This window comes from Eretmochelys imbricata, unplaced genomic scaffold, assembly GCF_965152235.1.
Source record: "Eretmochelys imbricata isolate rEreImb1 unplaced genomic scaffold, rEreImb1.hap1 Scaffold_34, whole genome shotgun sequence".
Taxonomy (NCBI): Eukaryota; Metazoa; Chordata; order Testudines; family Cheloniidae; genus Eretmochelys; species Eretmochelys imbricata.
The window spans coordinates 193571-208899 of NW_027554346.1; the positions used below are offsets into that span (position 1 = coordinate 193571).

The 15329-nt window shown below is 66.3% G+C and overlaps 1 protein-coding gene across 1 annotated transcript; it reads right to left on the reverse strand.

The window, feature by feature from the left end:
- Positions 1–3039: 3039 nt before the first annotated feature.
- LOC144258689 (ADP-ribosylhydrolase ARH1-like) lies at positions 3040–13233 on the reverse strand. The gene is made up of 8 exons (XM_077806882.1): positions 13173–13233; positions 12733–12956; positions 11566–11664; positions 11144–11249; positions 10834–10913; positions 10291–10474; positions 9454–9668; positions 3040–3248 (listed from the first exon to the last, which is right to left on the reverse strand). Exons 1-8 carry the CDS (start codon positions 13181–13183, stop codon positions 3085–3087), a joined length of 1083 nt encoding a protein of 360 aa, XP_077663008.1. The 5' UTR covers positions 13184–13233; the 3' UTR covers positions 3040–3084.
- Positions 13234–15329: the final 2096 nt, after the last annotated feature.

The following is a 15329-nucleotide window of genomic DNA, read 5'->3' on the forward strand; positions in this document are numbered from 1 at the left end:
GGTGCCGGCTGCCGCCCCGGAGCCGGAGCCGTGGCTAGAAGAGGGGGCGGCTGTGCCAGGCTGGGGTGGGGGTTTATAGTTGCTCCCACGTCAGGGGATTATCCTCACCCCCACGACCTATCACCATCCCAACCAGGACAGCTGCTGAATAAATCCGCCCTGCCAACATCTGCTAGCTGGCACAAGGGCTGGGAGCCCGGGCTCCTGGGTTCACTCCCGGTGGTTAGAGCAGGGAGGGCTGAGAGCCAGGACTCCTGGGTTCGCTCCCAGCCCTCAAGGACTTGGTGGGGTGGAGAGGAGTGGTGTTAGGAGTGTAATATAATATCACACTGAAAGGTGACAGGGCCAGAAAAAGTTAATTAACTCCCAGACTGACCTGACCCCTGGCCGAACTTTAGAGACTGGTTAGGAAGAGATGGCAATGGAGAGAGCTGTGAAATGCAGCCGGCCTTGTGAGAGAGAGAAGGGGGCTGTGTGCTCAGGCCTTGTGGTGTCAGCAAACGAGTCTTGTCTATTACCACGGCTTTGATTCGTTGAGGAGGACGCTGGAGTGACCCGATGTGACGATGTGAGGCAGCAGGGAGGGGGGAGTGTTGACCTGGGACTGTGCCCTGGGGAGGGGAGACCTGAGAGCCTGTCACCTGAGCCAGGTGCGGGAGGTGACACCTCTGCCCGGGAATGTGAACAGAGGCTGCAGGAGGGGGCCTGCTGGGGGGGTTTAGTTTCAGTTTGGGGCTGGGTGGAGGAACACAGGGAACCCCAGGGCTGGGGTCTGAGCTCCCTGCCCCCCAGAAGGACTTGACTGAGGGGTCCTGGGTGTACCCACAAGCTCTGTTTTGGACTGTGTTCCTGTTGTCCAATAAACCTTCTGTTTTACTGGCTGGCTGAGAGTCTCAGTGAATCCCAGGAAGAGGGGTGCAGGGCCTGGACTCCCCCAGACTCCGTGACACCCGGGTCATTGTCTGGTCCCTGGGAGGGTTGTGGTGGCCTGTGTCAGGACTGGTGATGGGTAAGTGGCCCCGGGCTAATTGCCAGCCTGTTTGGGAGAAGGGAAGTCAAGCCGGGTGTTTCCTCAGGCCTCGAGGCTGCTGGAAATGTCTCCAGACCCTAGGACACGATCCTTCCTCAGCGCAGGTCTGCCTTGGGGCTCAGGAGGGGAGATCCTGAGCCGTAAGGATTGAGACCCCCAGCCGCTGACTGGAGTCGCCCTGAACGTGGACGTTGGGCTGTAACCTCTGGACTGTTTCCAAACGGACTTTTGGCTGCTCCAGGCTCGTCTCTGCTGGACCTCAAGAATTGAACTCAAGCCTGTCTGGGTATCGATTTTTTCTTTTTTAATAAATGTTAGTTTAGTTAGTAAGAATTGGCTGTAAGCCTGTATTTGGGGTAAGATCTAAGTTATCATTGGACCTGGGTGTGTGGCTGATCCTTTGGGATTGGGAGGACCTTCTCTTTTATATGATGAGAGAAGATTTTCTGTAATCGTCATCACATCCGACAGGTTTCCGAGGGGCAGCTGTGTTAGTCTGTGTCAGCAAAAACAACGAGGCGTCCTTGTGGCACCTTGGAGACTAACGCATTTATTTGGGCATAAGCTTTCGTGGGCTAGAACCCACTTCATTGGATGCACGGAGTGAAAATACAGGAGCAGGTATAAATACATGAAAGGATGGGGGTTGCTTTACCAAGTGGGAGGTCAGTCTAATGAGATAAATCAATTAACAGCAGGATTCCATGGGAGGAAAAATCACTTTTGAAGTGGTAAGAGAGTGGCCCATTACAGCCAGTTGACAAGAAGGAGTGAGTAACAGTAGGGGGAAATTAAGTTTAGGTTTTGTAATGACCCAGCCACTCCCAGTCTCTATTCAGGCCTAATCTGATGGTGTCCAGTTTGCAAATTAATTCCAGTTCTGCAGTCTCTCGTTGGAGTCTGTTTTTGAAGTTTTTTCGTTGAAGAATTGCCACTTTCAGGTCTGTTATTGAATGACCAGGGAGGTTGAAGTGTTCTCTGACTGGTTTTTGAATGTTATGATTCCTGATGTCAAATTTGTGTCCATTTAGTCTTTGGCATAGAGACTGTCCGGGGTGTCCGGATGGAGGCCTGAGGCCGGGCACGTTACGGGAACTGTGGTGTTTGGACTCCTGAGTACCCAGGGAGGTCAGACAGAGGCTGGTTTGGGCTGGCTGGGGAAATCTAGGTCCTGGAATATCCCCCAGCGTGTGGGGTCTGTCTGCCCTGGTCTGTTCGCAGCTCACTCTGATTGAGTGACCTCAGCGGGCTCCCACGGGCAGCCCTGTCACGTGCTGATCGGAGCCGGGTTAATGGCTGATGGGGCCCAGCCGGGTGGGGCGGGGCTGAGCACAACATTGGGGGTGGCAGGCCCCCCTGGGGAGGCTGTAACAGGTTTGGGGGCAGAGCCCTTGGAGCAGAGGGGGGCCTGGGTTCCCGGTGGGCTGGCCCCCAGCAGCCAGGGCCTGGGGGCAAAAGGCCTGTGGGCAGGTGGCCCCAGGGGGGTTGCGGAGCCGGGCCAGGGGGGTGCAGCACAGCAGGCAGCCGACGTGGGGGGTTCGGGGGGCCCTTCCCTGGCAGGCAGTGCTGGGATCAGGGCTGCGCTGCAGGGAGCAGGACTCCTGGGTTCCAGCCACTCCTCCCCTGCATGCTGGCCTCGCCCAGCCTCCGGGGGTGCCTGCTCCTTGGCATGGGCCCCGGGCCCCCCCGAAATGACCCCTGCCGGCACGGAGGGTGACCCAGGAGACCCTGGAGGCAGGACCCTGTGGTCCTGGAGGCAGCAGTAGGAGGTGCTAGTGGTTGGGGCCCTGTGGCTCATGGGGGGCCAGGAGGGTGCACTGGGGGGGATGGGAATTTGCTGCCCCTCCCCCACATGTCTGGGGAATGGGGGACCCCCCAAATCCAGCCCTGGCCTGCGGTGGGGTTGGCTGTTGAGTGCAGGGTGAGAGGCTGGGGTGTCAGAGGCCGGGGGGGGTGGAGGGGGGGGTTAAGAAAGAACCCAGGTGTCTGGGCTGAGAGCAGTAGCCAGTGCCGGGGGAGTGGGGCGCTCAGAGGGAGGGGGGGGGTCTCCCCGCTCACGGGGCGCTCTCCCCCCAGGCCAGGGCGTGGATCCGGTCGGCGGCTGCCTCCATGCGCTGCCGGTACTCCAGGTGTCGGTGATTCCCCTCGGGGACCCCGGCCAGCCCGTACGCCAGCCCCCAGCAGCACCCCGCAATGACGCCTGTCGAGTCGCTGTCTCCTGCAGGGAGATGGGCACAGGTGAGACGCAGCCCCCCTGGGGCGGGGCAGGGCACCCGGGGGCCCCCCTGGGGCAGGGCAGGGCAGGGCACCCGGGGGCCCCTCGCCCGGAGCTGGGATGGGGCCCCTCTGGGGTGGGGGCGGGACACCCAGGGATCCTGCAATGGGCTGTTTGCTCCACATGAGCCCTGCGTGGGTCAATGTGGGTCAGACGGGGCCAATTAACCTGCCATGCCCCAGCTGTGGGAGAGGTCTGGGGGGGTGCAGTCCCTGGAGGGGGCAGGGAGGTTGGCCGGGAAGGAGAATGAGGTTGGGAGTGTGACGAAGTGGGACTGTTCTTAATGTTTCCTCCGAATAGTGTGGGGGTGCCTCAGTTTCCCCTAGGCAGTTCTTAAGTCTCTAGGGGGTGGGGTAAGGGTGTATGATCATTGCAGAGCCCTACAGGGCAGGTGTGTGCAGGAGTCTGGACACAGAATGGCCGACACCCTGTTTCCTGGCCACTGATGGCCTGGCCCTTCCCCCCTGCAAGGTGAGAGCTGAAGGGTTGGAGAACAAAGGAATCCGGTGACCTCCTGGCCCGGGACAGGGACAAAGCCCAGAGGAGGAGGGGCTGGAGGGAGTTTCAGTTTGGGGCTGGCTGGGACATGGAGTGAAGGGCAGACGTGGTTGTCTGGCTCACTGCCCCCCAGAATGGACCCGACTGAGGGGTCCTGTTCTCTGCACCTACAAGCTCTGTGTTAGACCATGTTCCTGTCGTCTAATAAACCTTCTGTTTTCCTGGCTGGCTGAGAGTCACGTCTGAGTGCGGAGCTGCGGGGCAGGACCCCCTGGCTTCCCCAGGACCCCGCCTGGGCGGACTCGCTGGGGGAAGCGCATGGAGGGGCAGAGGATGCTGAATGCTCCGAGGTCAGACCCAGGAAGGTGGAAGCCGGGTGAGCTGTGTGTCCCGCAGACAGGCTGCTCCCAGAGAGGAGACTTCCCCAGAGTCCTGACTGGCTTCATGGGGAGCAGTTCCAGAGCATCGCCCAGGGACTCCGTGACAACTCAGCGGTGGGATGTACTGCACCCCGTGGATGGCGCTTCCTGCAGTAAGTGACTGGGGAGCAGTAACACGAAGGGGGATTGCCGAGGACCAGGCGTGCTGAAGGCTCAGAGAGGAGCGGTTTCGGGGGGCGGTTAACCCCTGGAAGTGTGTGACCAGCGAGAAGGACTTTTGCAGTAACAGGGTCCCCCGGGGGATTGCAGCGAGGGGTCCCAGGGGCGGAGGAGTCTGCAGCTCGACCCTGGCAAAGAGGTGGTGACCTCGAGAAGGGCTGGCACACTAGGGGTTCTCCCTGGAAACCGTGGGGAGCTGAGAGCACACAGGCCTGTGAGTCCACAACAACTTGGGAGGAGCGGAGTGACGGCCTGTCACCGTCTCCTTAAGAAGGACATTGTAACCCTGTGCAGAAAGAGAGGGTTGAGCATTGGAAAGTTCACCAAAGCAGAGTTAATCCTGCAGCTGGAGGAGGATGACCGCTCTCAGGGACAAATTCCTGACCCCAAATGGGGCTATAGCAGGATCTGGGAGCAGCTGGAGTGGTAGCCAGGCATCGCCAAGACTCCTGTCCCCGACCAGACGGGGGTCACGATCGGGTTCCCCGTGGGGGGATCGGAGATGGACGGGATTGGAGCTGAGTCCGAGAGAGCAAGAGGACTGTGGGAGACAGCGAGAGCCCGAGAAAGAGCTGCAGAAGCAGCAGCAGCATGAACTGGCGGTGGGGGAGCGGAGAGGCCTAGAGGACCTCCCAGGGGTGAGTGGGGATAGACCCCGGGGGGGCTAGTTCCGCAGGAACCTCGAGACTAAATTGCTGCCCCTGGTTAAGGGGGGGGGATGTGGATGCCACCTCACTGCCTTTGAGCAGGCTGGAGATTTGAACCAGGGGGACCCTGCGGAAAAGCCCCGGTGTCTAGCTCCCTTGCTGGGTCCCAAGCCATAGACTCCATCAGCCAGATGGGTGGGGAGGTGGACAGGCTCCCACTCCTGATCCCAACCTATATGTCTGTGTGGAGTTTCCTTGGGCCAGGCCCCTCGGACCCACAGTGGGAGCGGAAGGGGATGGTCAATGGGGAGACATTCCTGGGGTGGCGAGATCCTGGGATAGAGAGAACTGGTGTCAGGCCCTGGGTGGTGCAGCCTCAGAGGCTGAGGGCCTGTGTGAGCTGGGTGAGGGTCCCAGGGACGAAGCCCCTCGCCCTGCCTATGGCCCAGATCCCTGTGCAGACCCAGGAGGGGTGGGGCTGGCTGGTCGTTGGGGTTCTCCAGGACACCAGCTGCGAGACCCTGTTGTGGGGTGACTGTGTCTCTTTGGGACAGGATCCAGGCCCTGCTCCTGTAACAGCCGAGGGTTTGAATTTGAATCCAGGGAACCAATCGGTGGAGAGGGAAATGGTCAGTGAAAATGCAGATGATCTGGCTGGCAGGGGGGAGGAGCGGCTCGGCTCAGGCTACCTGCCTGCCTGTAACCAGACCCCTGGGGCTGGGTGGGACAGAGAGATGCTCCCTGCCCCCTTGCACACCAGAGTGGGGACTCTCCCTGGCTCTGATGCAGTGAGGAAAGCAGTGGCCTGCCCCACTGGGACAGCAAGGGCAGTGCTGAGCACAGTGGGAGCTGAGACCCCAGCTGATGGGTGGAGACACAGGCAGGGCAGGGGATCTGTGGGGAGCGGCAAGGTGCTTGGTAAGGAAAGTTTGGATGAGCCTAGGGCTGTGTCTAGTCAGCAGGGTGGGAAGGCGAGGAGAGTGGAAGATGAGAGTCTCTGGACCTTACCTGTTAGCTGGGTGGAGAATTGGGACAGTGAAGGAAATGGGTCTGTGTCTGTCAGGGGTATTGACTTGCCTATGGAGGGAGCTACCCCGGTCTCCAAGCAGTTGTCTGTGACCAGCCTTGTGTGCTGGGACCAGGGGAATGAGATCCCAAGCTGTGTGTCTGGGAAAGGAGAAAGTGTGTCCGGCTCTTCTTTGTCTGTGGAGCAGACAGAAGGGGCCTTTCAGCCTGTGACGGTTGAGGGTTGTGCAGTTGTCTCAGAGCTGGTTCTGGATTCAGCTAAAGCCCAGGAAGGGAAGGGTCCTAAGTTTGTGTCTGCTCGGGAGAATGGCCCTGTAACTAGGTCGCATCCAGTTAGGGTCTATGTAAAATCCCAGAGCCCAGACAATTCGGGTGCTTGTATTTTGCCTGTTGCTAGTGTGTTGTTGGGAAAGGGTGCAGCAACTCTGTCTAATCAGGGTGAGATCCTAGCCAGGGCACAAGGAGAGCATGAAGGTGATGTGATTGTGTTACCTACTGAGGGTGTGGAAACCTGTAGCAAGAAGGAAAAGATTCCTGAACTTGTGTGTGGCAAAGGGAAGGAGAATGCGTCTGACCGTTTATCTAGGAAGTCTGTCAGTTTGCCTGAAAGGGGATTGTGTAGGAATCCGCTGGATGGGCCAGAGGTAATTCTGGATGTAAGGGAGACCCAGAAAGAGTCTGTTGTTGCTCAGTAAAGTGTTCCTCTAGAGCAAGCCCTAGGTAAAGAGGGTAAGAGCAGAATTTCTGGGAGTGGTGAATTGTTACATAGAAAAGCCCTTGGGAAAGGAATCCTCAGGGAGTCTTTGGAAGCAGTTTACCGCAACTGAAGGGTGTGAAAAGGATTTAATCAAGAAAGTTTCAGTTCCTAACAGCCAGAAATTTTCTGTTGTGAATGGATCCACTGACTTTCCTGTTGAAAGACCCAGTGTGGAGAGCTTTGAGAAGGTCTCAGATGAAGTGAAAGCTGTTAGGAAAGTTAAACAGTCCTATAACCAAGTGGCTGTGTTTGGCCAGCTTGTTGGGGAGAAGACCCAATCCCAGTTTGACCCCCTGGGGTTTTGGGCCAAAGGGCACGGGGCCGCATAAACCTTCCCACATGCGGCCTGCTAGTGCTATCGACCACCCCTGACCTAAGGGGAGGGCGTGAAACTGGAAGGGCCTGGTGTAACTCCTACCAAGGAATGGGAGAGATGCTGGGGCATCCATGGGAACGTTGGTGGCTTCGAACTTCCCCAGGTCACCGGGTAGAGTGACCCCGCTCAGTTCGATCTCGAAGGGGGGAGAGATGTGACGAAGGGGGACTGTTCTTAATGTTTCCTCCGAATAGTGTGGGGGTGCCTCAGTTTCCCCTAGGCAGTTCTTAAGTCTCTAGGTGGTGGGGTAAGGGTGTATGATCATTGCAGAGCTCTAGAGGGCAGGTGTGTGTAGGGGTCTGGACACAGACAATGGCCGACACCCCGTTTCCTGGCCACTGATGGCCTGGGCCCTTCCCCCCTGCAAGGTGAGAGCTAAAGGGTTGGAGAACAAAGGAATCCGGTGACCTCCTGGCCCGGGACAGGGACAAAGCCCAGAGGAGGGGGGCTGGGGGGAGTTTCAGTTTGGGGCTGTCTGGGACATGGAGTGAAGGGCAGACGTGGTTGTCTGGCTCACTGCCCCCCAAAATGGACCCAGCTGAGGGGTCCTGTTCTCTGCACCTACAAGCTCTGTGTTAGACCATGTTCCTGTCGTCTAATAAACCTTCTGTTTTACTGGCTGGCTGAGAGTCACGTCTGACTGCGGAGTTGGGGGGCAGGACCCCCTGGCTTCCCCAGGACCCCGCCTGGGCGGACTCGCTGCGGGAAGCGCCCGGAGGGGCAGAGGAGGCTGAATGCTCCGAGGTCAGACCCAGGAAGGTGGAAGCTGGGTGAGCTGTGTGTCCTGCAGACAGGCTGCTCACAGAAAGGCGACTGCCCCAGAGTCCTGACTGGCTTCATGGGGAGCAGTTCCAGAGCATCGCCCAGGGACTCCGTGACAGGGGCGTTGCCCTGGGCCCTGCCCTGGCTGGGAGAGTCTGGCTGGGGTCAAGCGGGGTGAGAGAGCCAAGGGGAGTGGAGGAGTCTCTGGGGCCACGAGCTGTGTATACTGGCATCGGGATGCAGCTGGCTCTGGGGCAGGGTGCTGGGGGCTGTGTATAATGGGGCTGAGATGCGGCTGGCTGTGGGGCAGGGCACGAGGAGCTGTGTATACCGGCATCGGGGCCAGGATGCGGCTGGCTCTGGGGCGGGACGCGGGGGGCTGTGTGTACCGGCATCGGGGCCAGGATGCAACTGGCTCTGGGGCGGGACGCGGGAGGCTGTGTTTACTGGCATGGGGGCCAGAATGTGGCTGGTTTGGGGCGGGGCGTCGGGAGCTCTGCATACTGGCCTTAGGGCTGGGATGCAGCTGAGTCTGGGGTGGGGCGGTGGGGGCTGTGTATACTTGGCATCAGGGTCAGGATGCGGCTGGCTCTGGGGCGGGGTGCTGGCAATGGTGTGTGCTGGGAGGTTCACTCCACCACTCACCTCGTGGGTCAGGGTCGCTGGGCCGGGGGGACTGGCCGGCTTGGCCCAGGCTGGAGCCCCACGCCCGCAGGGCAGGAGCAGGTGCAGGGTGAGCTGAGTGCGGGCGGCAGGGGCAGCCGCGGTCCCTCCCCAGCCGCAGGGCGCCCCCAGAGGAAGCCGTGGGGAACCAGCAGCCCCCTGGCAGGGCGCCCCCAGAGGACGGGGTGGGGGAAAGCCTGATGCTGGCGAAGCAGGACCGAGGATTGGGACCGTGCAGGCCTGGGCTGGAGCCAGTTGGGTCCCGGGGCTCGGCCGGGTTCCCCACCAGCCCCGAGGCCGGATACTGCACGGCCGCCCGGGTCAGCAGCAGGAGGGGGCGTCGGACCTGTGGGGCGTCTGTCCCCGGAGCAGCCAGAGGGAGGCGCCCTCCCCATGGCCGCAGGGGCTGGTTTTATGAAGATCAGCATGTGAATGGCTCTGGGACAGGACAGAGGGGGCTGGTTATACAGGGAGCAGAGTTTGGATGCGGCTGGCTCTGGGGCATGTCGGGGCCGGGGATGCGGCTGGCTCTGGGGCGTGCCAGGGCTCTGGGGCGCGGCGGCGGGGCCGGGGATGCGGCTGGCTCTGGGGCGTGGCAGGGCTCTGGGGCGCGGCGGCGGGGCCGGGGATGCGGCTGGCTCTGGGGCGTGCCAGGGCTCTGGGGTGCGGCGGCGGGGCTGGGATGCAGCTGGCTCTGGGGCGTGGCAGGGCTCTGGGGTATGGCGGGGCTGGCGATGTGGCTGGCTCTGGGGCGTGGCAGGGCTCTGGGGTGCGGCGGCGGGGCCGGGGATGCGGCTGGCTCTGGGGTGGCTGGACTCACCCCCGTGGAACATGGCCCGGCTGCAGAGCTCGTCCCAGCGGTCACCAGAGCCCAGCAGCGCGTCGTAGGCGATCATGGGGGCATCATGCCCGCTGCGCCCCGCCCAGCCCTCCAGGCTGAAGGTCTGGTAGACGCCGTCGCGCTCCGCCGGGCCGTAGCCGGGGGGGAACCGCGGGGGGCCGTGTCCTTCGGCCAGGCCCCGCTCAGCCAGGTACCTGCGGGGGCAGGGATGAGACCAGGCCGCCGACCCCACCCCCGGCCTCGCCCCCCTTTCCCGTCCCCCGCCCTGCGCCTGGCACCTCGCTTGGCCCCCCCGGGGGTCTGCGCCCCCCTTTCCCATACACCATCCTGGCCTGGGCCCCCCCAGACTCGCGCGGGGGTCTGCGCCCCCCCTTTCCCATACACCATCCTGGGCTGGGCCCCCCCAGACTCGCCCAGGGGTCTGCACCCCCCCTTTCCCATACACCATCCTGGCCTGGGCCCCCCCAGACTCGCGCGGGGGTCTGCGCCCCCCCTTTCCCATACACCATCCTGGGCTGGGCCCCCCCAGACTCGCCCAGGGGTCTGCACCCCCCCTTTCCCATACACCATCCTGGCCTGGGCCCCCCCAGACTCGCGCGGGGGTCTGCGCCCCCCCTTTCCCATACACCATCCTGGGCTGGGCCCCCCCAGACTCGCCCAGGGGTCTGCACCCCCCCTTTCCCATACACCATCCTGGCCTGGGCCCCCCCAGACTCGCGCGGGGGTCTGCGCCCCCCCTTTCCCATACACCATCCTGGGCTGGGCCCCCCCAGACTCGCCCGGGGGTCTGCGCCCCCCCTCGGCCCCCACACTCACCAGGCCCATTTCTGGGGGAAGTACCCCCAGGCGCCCAGGTTGGCCTCCGTGTCGACGCCCGCGTCCCGCACGTAGCTTTGGGCCAGGGGCAGCGTCTGCAGCAGGCCGGCCCCCCACTGCGCCAGGGGGAGCCCCCGCACCGCGTAGGCCGTGAACAGGGCCGAGGCCAGCGCCCCCAGGTACCCTGCAGCGGGGCAAGGGTCCGTCAGGGCCCCGCACGGAGCCCCCGGTACCCTGCCCCCCATCCCCGGGCCTGGGGCCAGAGCCGCCGCTCAGAGCAGGACCCCCCCAGTTCCCTGCAGCGGGGCACGGCATCGGGGGCTGGGACCTCCCACAGCCCTTCCATAAACCCCCAATGGGAGATGGGCGGGGGGATGGCCTCCCACACTGTGCCCCACCCCCCTGCAATGGGGCACGGCATTGGGGGCTGGGAGATGGGGGGGCTGCCCCCCTGCAAGGGGGAGGGGGATGCCAGGGGTGGGAGTGTGGGACTATTTTCCCCTCCAGCCCCCTGGCACAGTGCCAGCCCCTCGTGCCCCCTACCTGTGGGGTGATGGTGTGTCATGCGCCCGCTCTCCACGCTGATCCGGATCAGGGTCGGTAGCTCCGTGGGGCGCGGGTACCTGGGGGGCAGAGGCAGTGCAGGGTCATGCCCCCCAGCCCGGTGCCCCTCCGACACTGGACCCCCCCAGCGCCCCCCTGGCATGCAGCCGCCAGACCCCCGAGACCCAGAGCCCCCATCTTCCAGGACGCTCTGTCCTCTGTCCTGACCCCCCCAGTCTCCTCCTGATGCCCCCAGCTCCGACCCCCTTCCCTGGGGTGCCCCATGGCCCCTGGGGGCCCCAGCCCGCACCTGAGCCCGATGGCCATGGAGCGCATGGCGGCCCCGCAGCCGGTGGCGTTGGGGTTGAAGGGGATCCGGTACCCGGCCGGCTCGCCCGGGCGCAGCTGGGACGTCCCTGGAGGGAGAGAGGGTGGGGGTCACACGGGCACCCCGCAGAGTCCCTGAAATAGCACCCCCCAAGCCCGGCCCAGGTATGCACAGCCCACGACCCCCCCCACGTGTCCTGGGGACCCCCCCATGCTCCCCCCCATGTCCCAGGCGTGTGGGGCTGGCGGGCTGCGGGGGCTGCTGGGCTCGGGGGGGCACATGGGGCAGCTGGGCGGGGCAGTGGAGGGGGCCCCAGGAGGCAGCTGCAGGCTGGGTGTTGGTGGGCATGGGGGGGGCCCAGTGCCCAGGGGGTGCCAGGCATGGGGGGGGCATCTCTACCCTACCCAGGATGCTGGTGGGGCCGGGTTTCCTGCCCTCCATGTCTCCCATGGCTGCCACGTAGCCTCGCGCCAGCTCCTGCAGCAAGGGCTCCCCTTCCAGTCCTGGGGGGCAGAGAGAGGGGTCAGTCTGGGGCCCCCCAGCCACCACAGGGACCCCCAGCCAGTCCCCTTCCTCCCCCAACACCCCAACTTCTCTGGGTCCAGCTAACCGGCCCAACCTGATCCCTGATTTATCCCTGCCCCGGTGCCCCCCGGTGCCCCCGGGTCTGCGCCCCTGGGGCGTTCGGAGGGTAATGGAAGGCCCCCGGCCAGGTGACCGGAGCCGTGCTCGGAAGGGACGGAGGAGACGAGGGAGCGAGACGGGCTGAGCGCTCGGGGCTGGGGGTGGGAGCCGACGAGTCTTGGTGATGGCGGGGCTCGGATCCCAAGAGGGATATGGACACTGAGGGGGACGCTGGAGCGACCCGGGTCATTGTCTGGGCCCTGGGAGGGTTGTGGTGGCCTGTGTCCGGACTGGTGATGGGTAAGTGGCCCCGGGCTAATTGTCAGCCTGTCTGGGAGAAGGGAAGTCAAGCCGGGTGTTTCCTCAGGCCGCGAGGCTGCTGGAAATGTCTCCGGACCCTGGGACACGATCCTTCCTCAGCGCAGGTCTGCCTTGGGGCTCAGGAGGGGAGACCCTGAGCCGTAAGGATTGAGACCCCCAGCCGCTGACTGGAGTCGTCCTGAGCGTGGACGCTGGGCTGTAACCTCTGGACTGTTTCCAAACGGACTTTTGGCCGCTCCAGGCTCGTCTCTGCCCTCAAGAAGGGAACTCGAGCCTGTCTGGGGATCGACCCCGTCCCCAGCTCTCCGGCTTTTCTTTGCCAACCCTCCTCCCCCCGACAGGGGTGTCTGGACGGAGGCCGGAGGCCCGGCAGGTCAGGGGGAAGGCGTCGGTGCCCGGGGGGCCGGACAGAGGCTGCTTCGGGCTGGCTGGGGGACCCTAGGTCCTGGGATGTCCCCCGGCGTGTGGGGTCTGTCTGCCCCGGTCTGTTCGCAGCTCACCCTGATTGAGTGACCTCAGCGGGCTCCCACGGGCAGCCCCATCACCCCCCGTTTTCTCTCCCCCCCGGGTCTGTGCCCCCCCATTTCCCCCCGGATCTGTGGCCCCCAGACCTGTGTCCCCCTCACCGGTGGCCAGGGCCTCGGCGGTTGCCAGGTGCAGGACGGTGTCGTCGCTGACGGGCCAGTCGGGGAGCGCGGCCTGGATGCCCCCCAGCCCCCCCAGCTGGGCCAGCTCGGCGTGGATCTGGGGGCCCGAGGGGCAGTACTCCCAGCGCTGGTTCCGGTAGCCCAACGCGTCGCCCGCCCCGCTCAGCACCATGGCCGCTCGGTACGCCGCCCGGGGAGGGGCCCTGGGGGGAGACAGGGGTCAGGGCTCCGGCCCCCCAAGCATCAGCCCCCCGCCACTCCCCCCCCGCCGCTCAGCGCCCTGCTGGCTGGGTAAAGGTGGGGGGGGGGGTCAGGGGTCTGGCCCCCAAACCCCACCCCCCAACTCTTCACCCCCCCTCCCCACTCAGCTCCATGGCTGGGGCTGGGGACAGCCTGGGGTGGGGGAGGGGGGCACTTACGTCCCCTCCATGGAGCCTCCAGCTGGCCGGGGGCGTCTGGCCCACCTGCGTCCGTCTGTCCCTGCCGTCCCCTGCCCGTCCCTCTGTCTGTCTGTCTGGCCGTCAGTCTCTGCGGGGCCCTGCGTCCCTGTGTCCCTCCCTGCGTCCGTCTGTCGCTGCCGGCCCCTGCCCGTCCCTCTGCAAGGGCCTGGCCGGCCGGCCGTCCCCCCGTCTGTCCGTGCCCGTCCCTGCAGGCCCCTGTCCCTGGGTCCCCCTGTGTCGCCCCCCCCAATGCTGGCTCAGCGAGTCCTGTCTCTAAACGCGGCCTTGGCGCGGAGCCAGCTCCAGCCGGCCGCCCTTAAAGGGGCCAGAGAAACCAGAGCCCGCGAGAAGGGGGCTAGATGGGGGTGTGGGGCCGGGGAGCTGGCTTGGGGGGTGGGGGGCTGGGTAGATGGGGCTGTGGGGGTGGAGCTGGGAGTGTGGGGGCAGGTGGGAGCTGGGTAGATGGGGATGTGAGGTGGGGGCAGGGGGGCTGGCTGGGGCTGTGGGGGTGGGGAGCTGGGTGCCTGGGGGAGGGTGGGGCTGGCTAGATGGGGCTGTGTGGCTAGATGGGGCTGGGTAGATGGGGCCAGCTGGGGTTGTGGGGCTGGCTAGGTGGGGCTGTGTGGGGCTGGGTGGCTAGATGGGGCTGGGGGGTGGCGGGGGCTGGGTAGTTCTGCCTCCCCCCAGCTCTCGCTGCCATTTCCTGCCATGCGCCCATCTCCGCATCACAGCCCACAGCTCGTCCGCTGGTCACTGCCTCCCGCCCGTTTCCTGCCCCCGGGGGCCCCTGGGCTCAGAGCCGTGCGCGGGCCCCACTGGGTCAGCCAGGCAGGGGGCAGCGGAAGCCGGCCCCACGGGGGGAGCTGTCGGGCCAGGCTGGCTGCAGACTCAGGCAGGCGTTGCCGCTCCCCCGGCGGTCTTGGGCGGGGCGGGGGGCCTGGGCGGCGAGGGGCCCGACCTCGGGCGGGGCGGGGGGCTGGGCGGCGAGGGGGCCCGACCTCGGGCGGGGCGGGGGGGCTGGGCGGCGAGGGGCCCGACCTCGGGCGGGGCGGGGGGGCTGGGCGGCGAGGGGCCCGACCTCGGGCGGGGCGGGGGGGGCTGGGCGGCGAGGGGCCCGACCTCGGGCGGGGCGGGGGGGCTGGGCGGCGAGGGGCCCGACCTCGGGCGGGACGGGGGGGCTGGGCGGCGAGGGGCCCGACCTCGGGCGGGGCGGGGGGCTGGGCGGCGAGGGGCCCGACCTCGGGCGGGGCGGGGGGCTGGGCGGCGAGGGGCCCGACCTCGGGCGGGGCGGGGGGGCTGGGCGGCGAGGGGCCCGACCTCGGGCGGGGCGGGGGGGCTGGGCGGCGAGGGGCCCGACCTCGGGCGGGGCGGGGGGGCTGGGCGGCGAGGGGCCCGATCTCGGGCGGGACGGGGGGGGCTGGGCGGCGAGGGGCCCGACCTCGGGCGGGGCGGGGGGCTGGGCGGCGAGGGGCCCGACCTCGGGCGGGGCGGGGGGCTGGGCGGCGAGGGGCCCGACCTCGGGCGGGGCGGGGGGGCTGGGCGGCGAGGGGCCCGACCTCGGGCGGGGAGGGGGGCTGGGCGGCGAGGGGGCCAGACCTCGGGCGGGGCGGGGGGGGCTGGGTGGCGAGGGGACCCGATCTCGGGCGGGGCGGGGGGGCTGGGCGGCGAGGGGCCCGATCTCGGGCGGGGCGGGGGGGCTGGGCGGCGAGGGGCCCGATCTCGGGCGGGGCGGGGGGCTGGGCGGCGAGGGGCCCGACCTCGGGCGGGGCGGGGGGGCTGGGCGGCGAGGGGACCCGACCTCGGGCGGGGGCGGGGGGCTGGGCGGCGAGGGGCCCGACCTCGGGCGTGGCGGGGGGCTGGGCGGCGAGGGGGCCCGACCTCGGGCGGGGCGGGGGGGCTGGGCGGTGAGGGGGCCCGACCTCGGGCGGGGCGGGGGGGCTGGGCGGCGAGGGGGCCCGACCTCGGGCGGGGCGGGGGGCTGGGCGGCGAGGGGCCCGATCTCGGGCGGGGCGGGGGGCTGGGCGGCGAGGGGACCCGATCTCGGGCGGGGCGGGGGGCTGGGCGGCGAGGGGCCCGACCTCGGGCGGGGCGGGGGGCTGGGCGGCGAGGGGGCCCGACCTCGGGCGGGGCGGGGGG

Bases quoted from the DNA above. Each gene is read 5' to 3' on its own strand.
- LOC144258689 (XM_077806882.1), bottom strand. The intron at 11,665-12,732 runs GTGAGGGGGACA...TCTGCCCCCCAG, and splicing joins CGCCGAGGCCCTGGCCACCG to GACTGGAAGGGGAGCCCTTG. The intron at 10,475-10,833 runs GTAGGGGGCACG...GCCCCGCTGCAG, and splicing joins GACACACCATCACCCCACAG to GGTACCTGGGGGCGCTGGCC.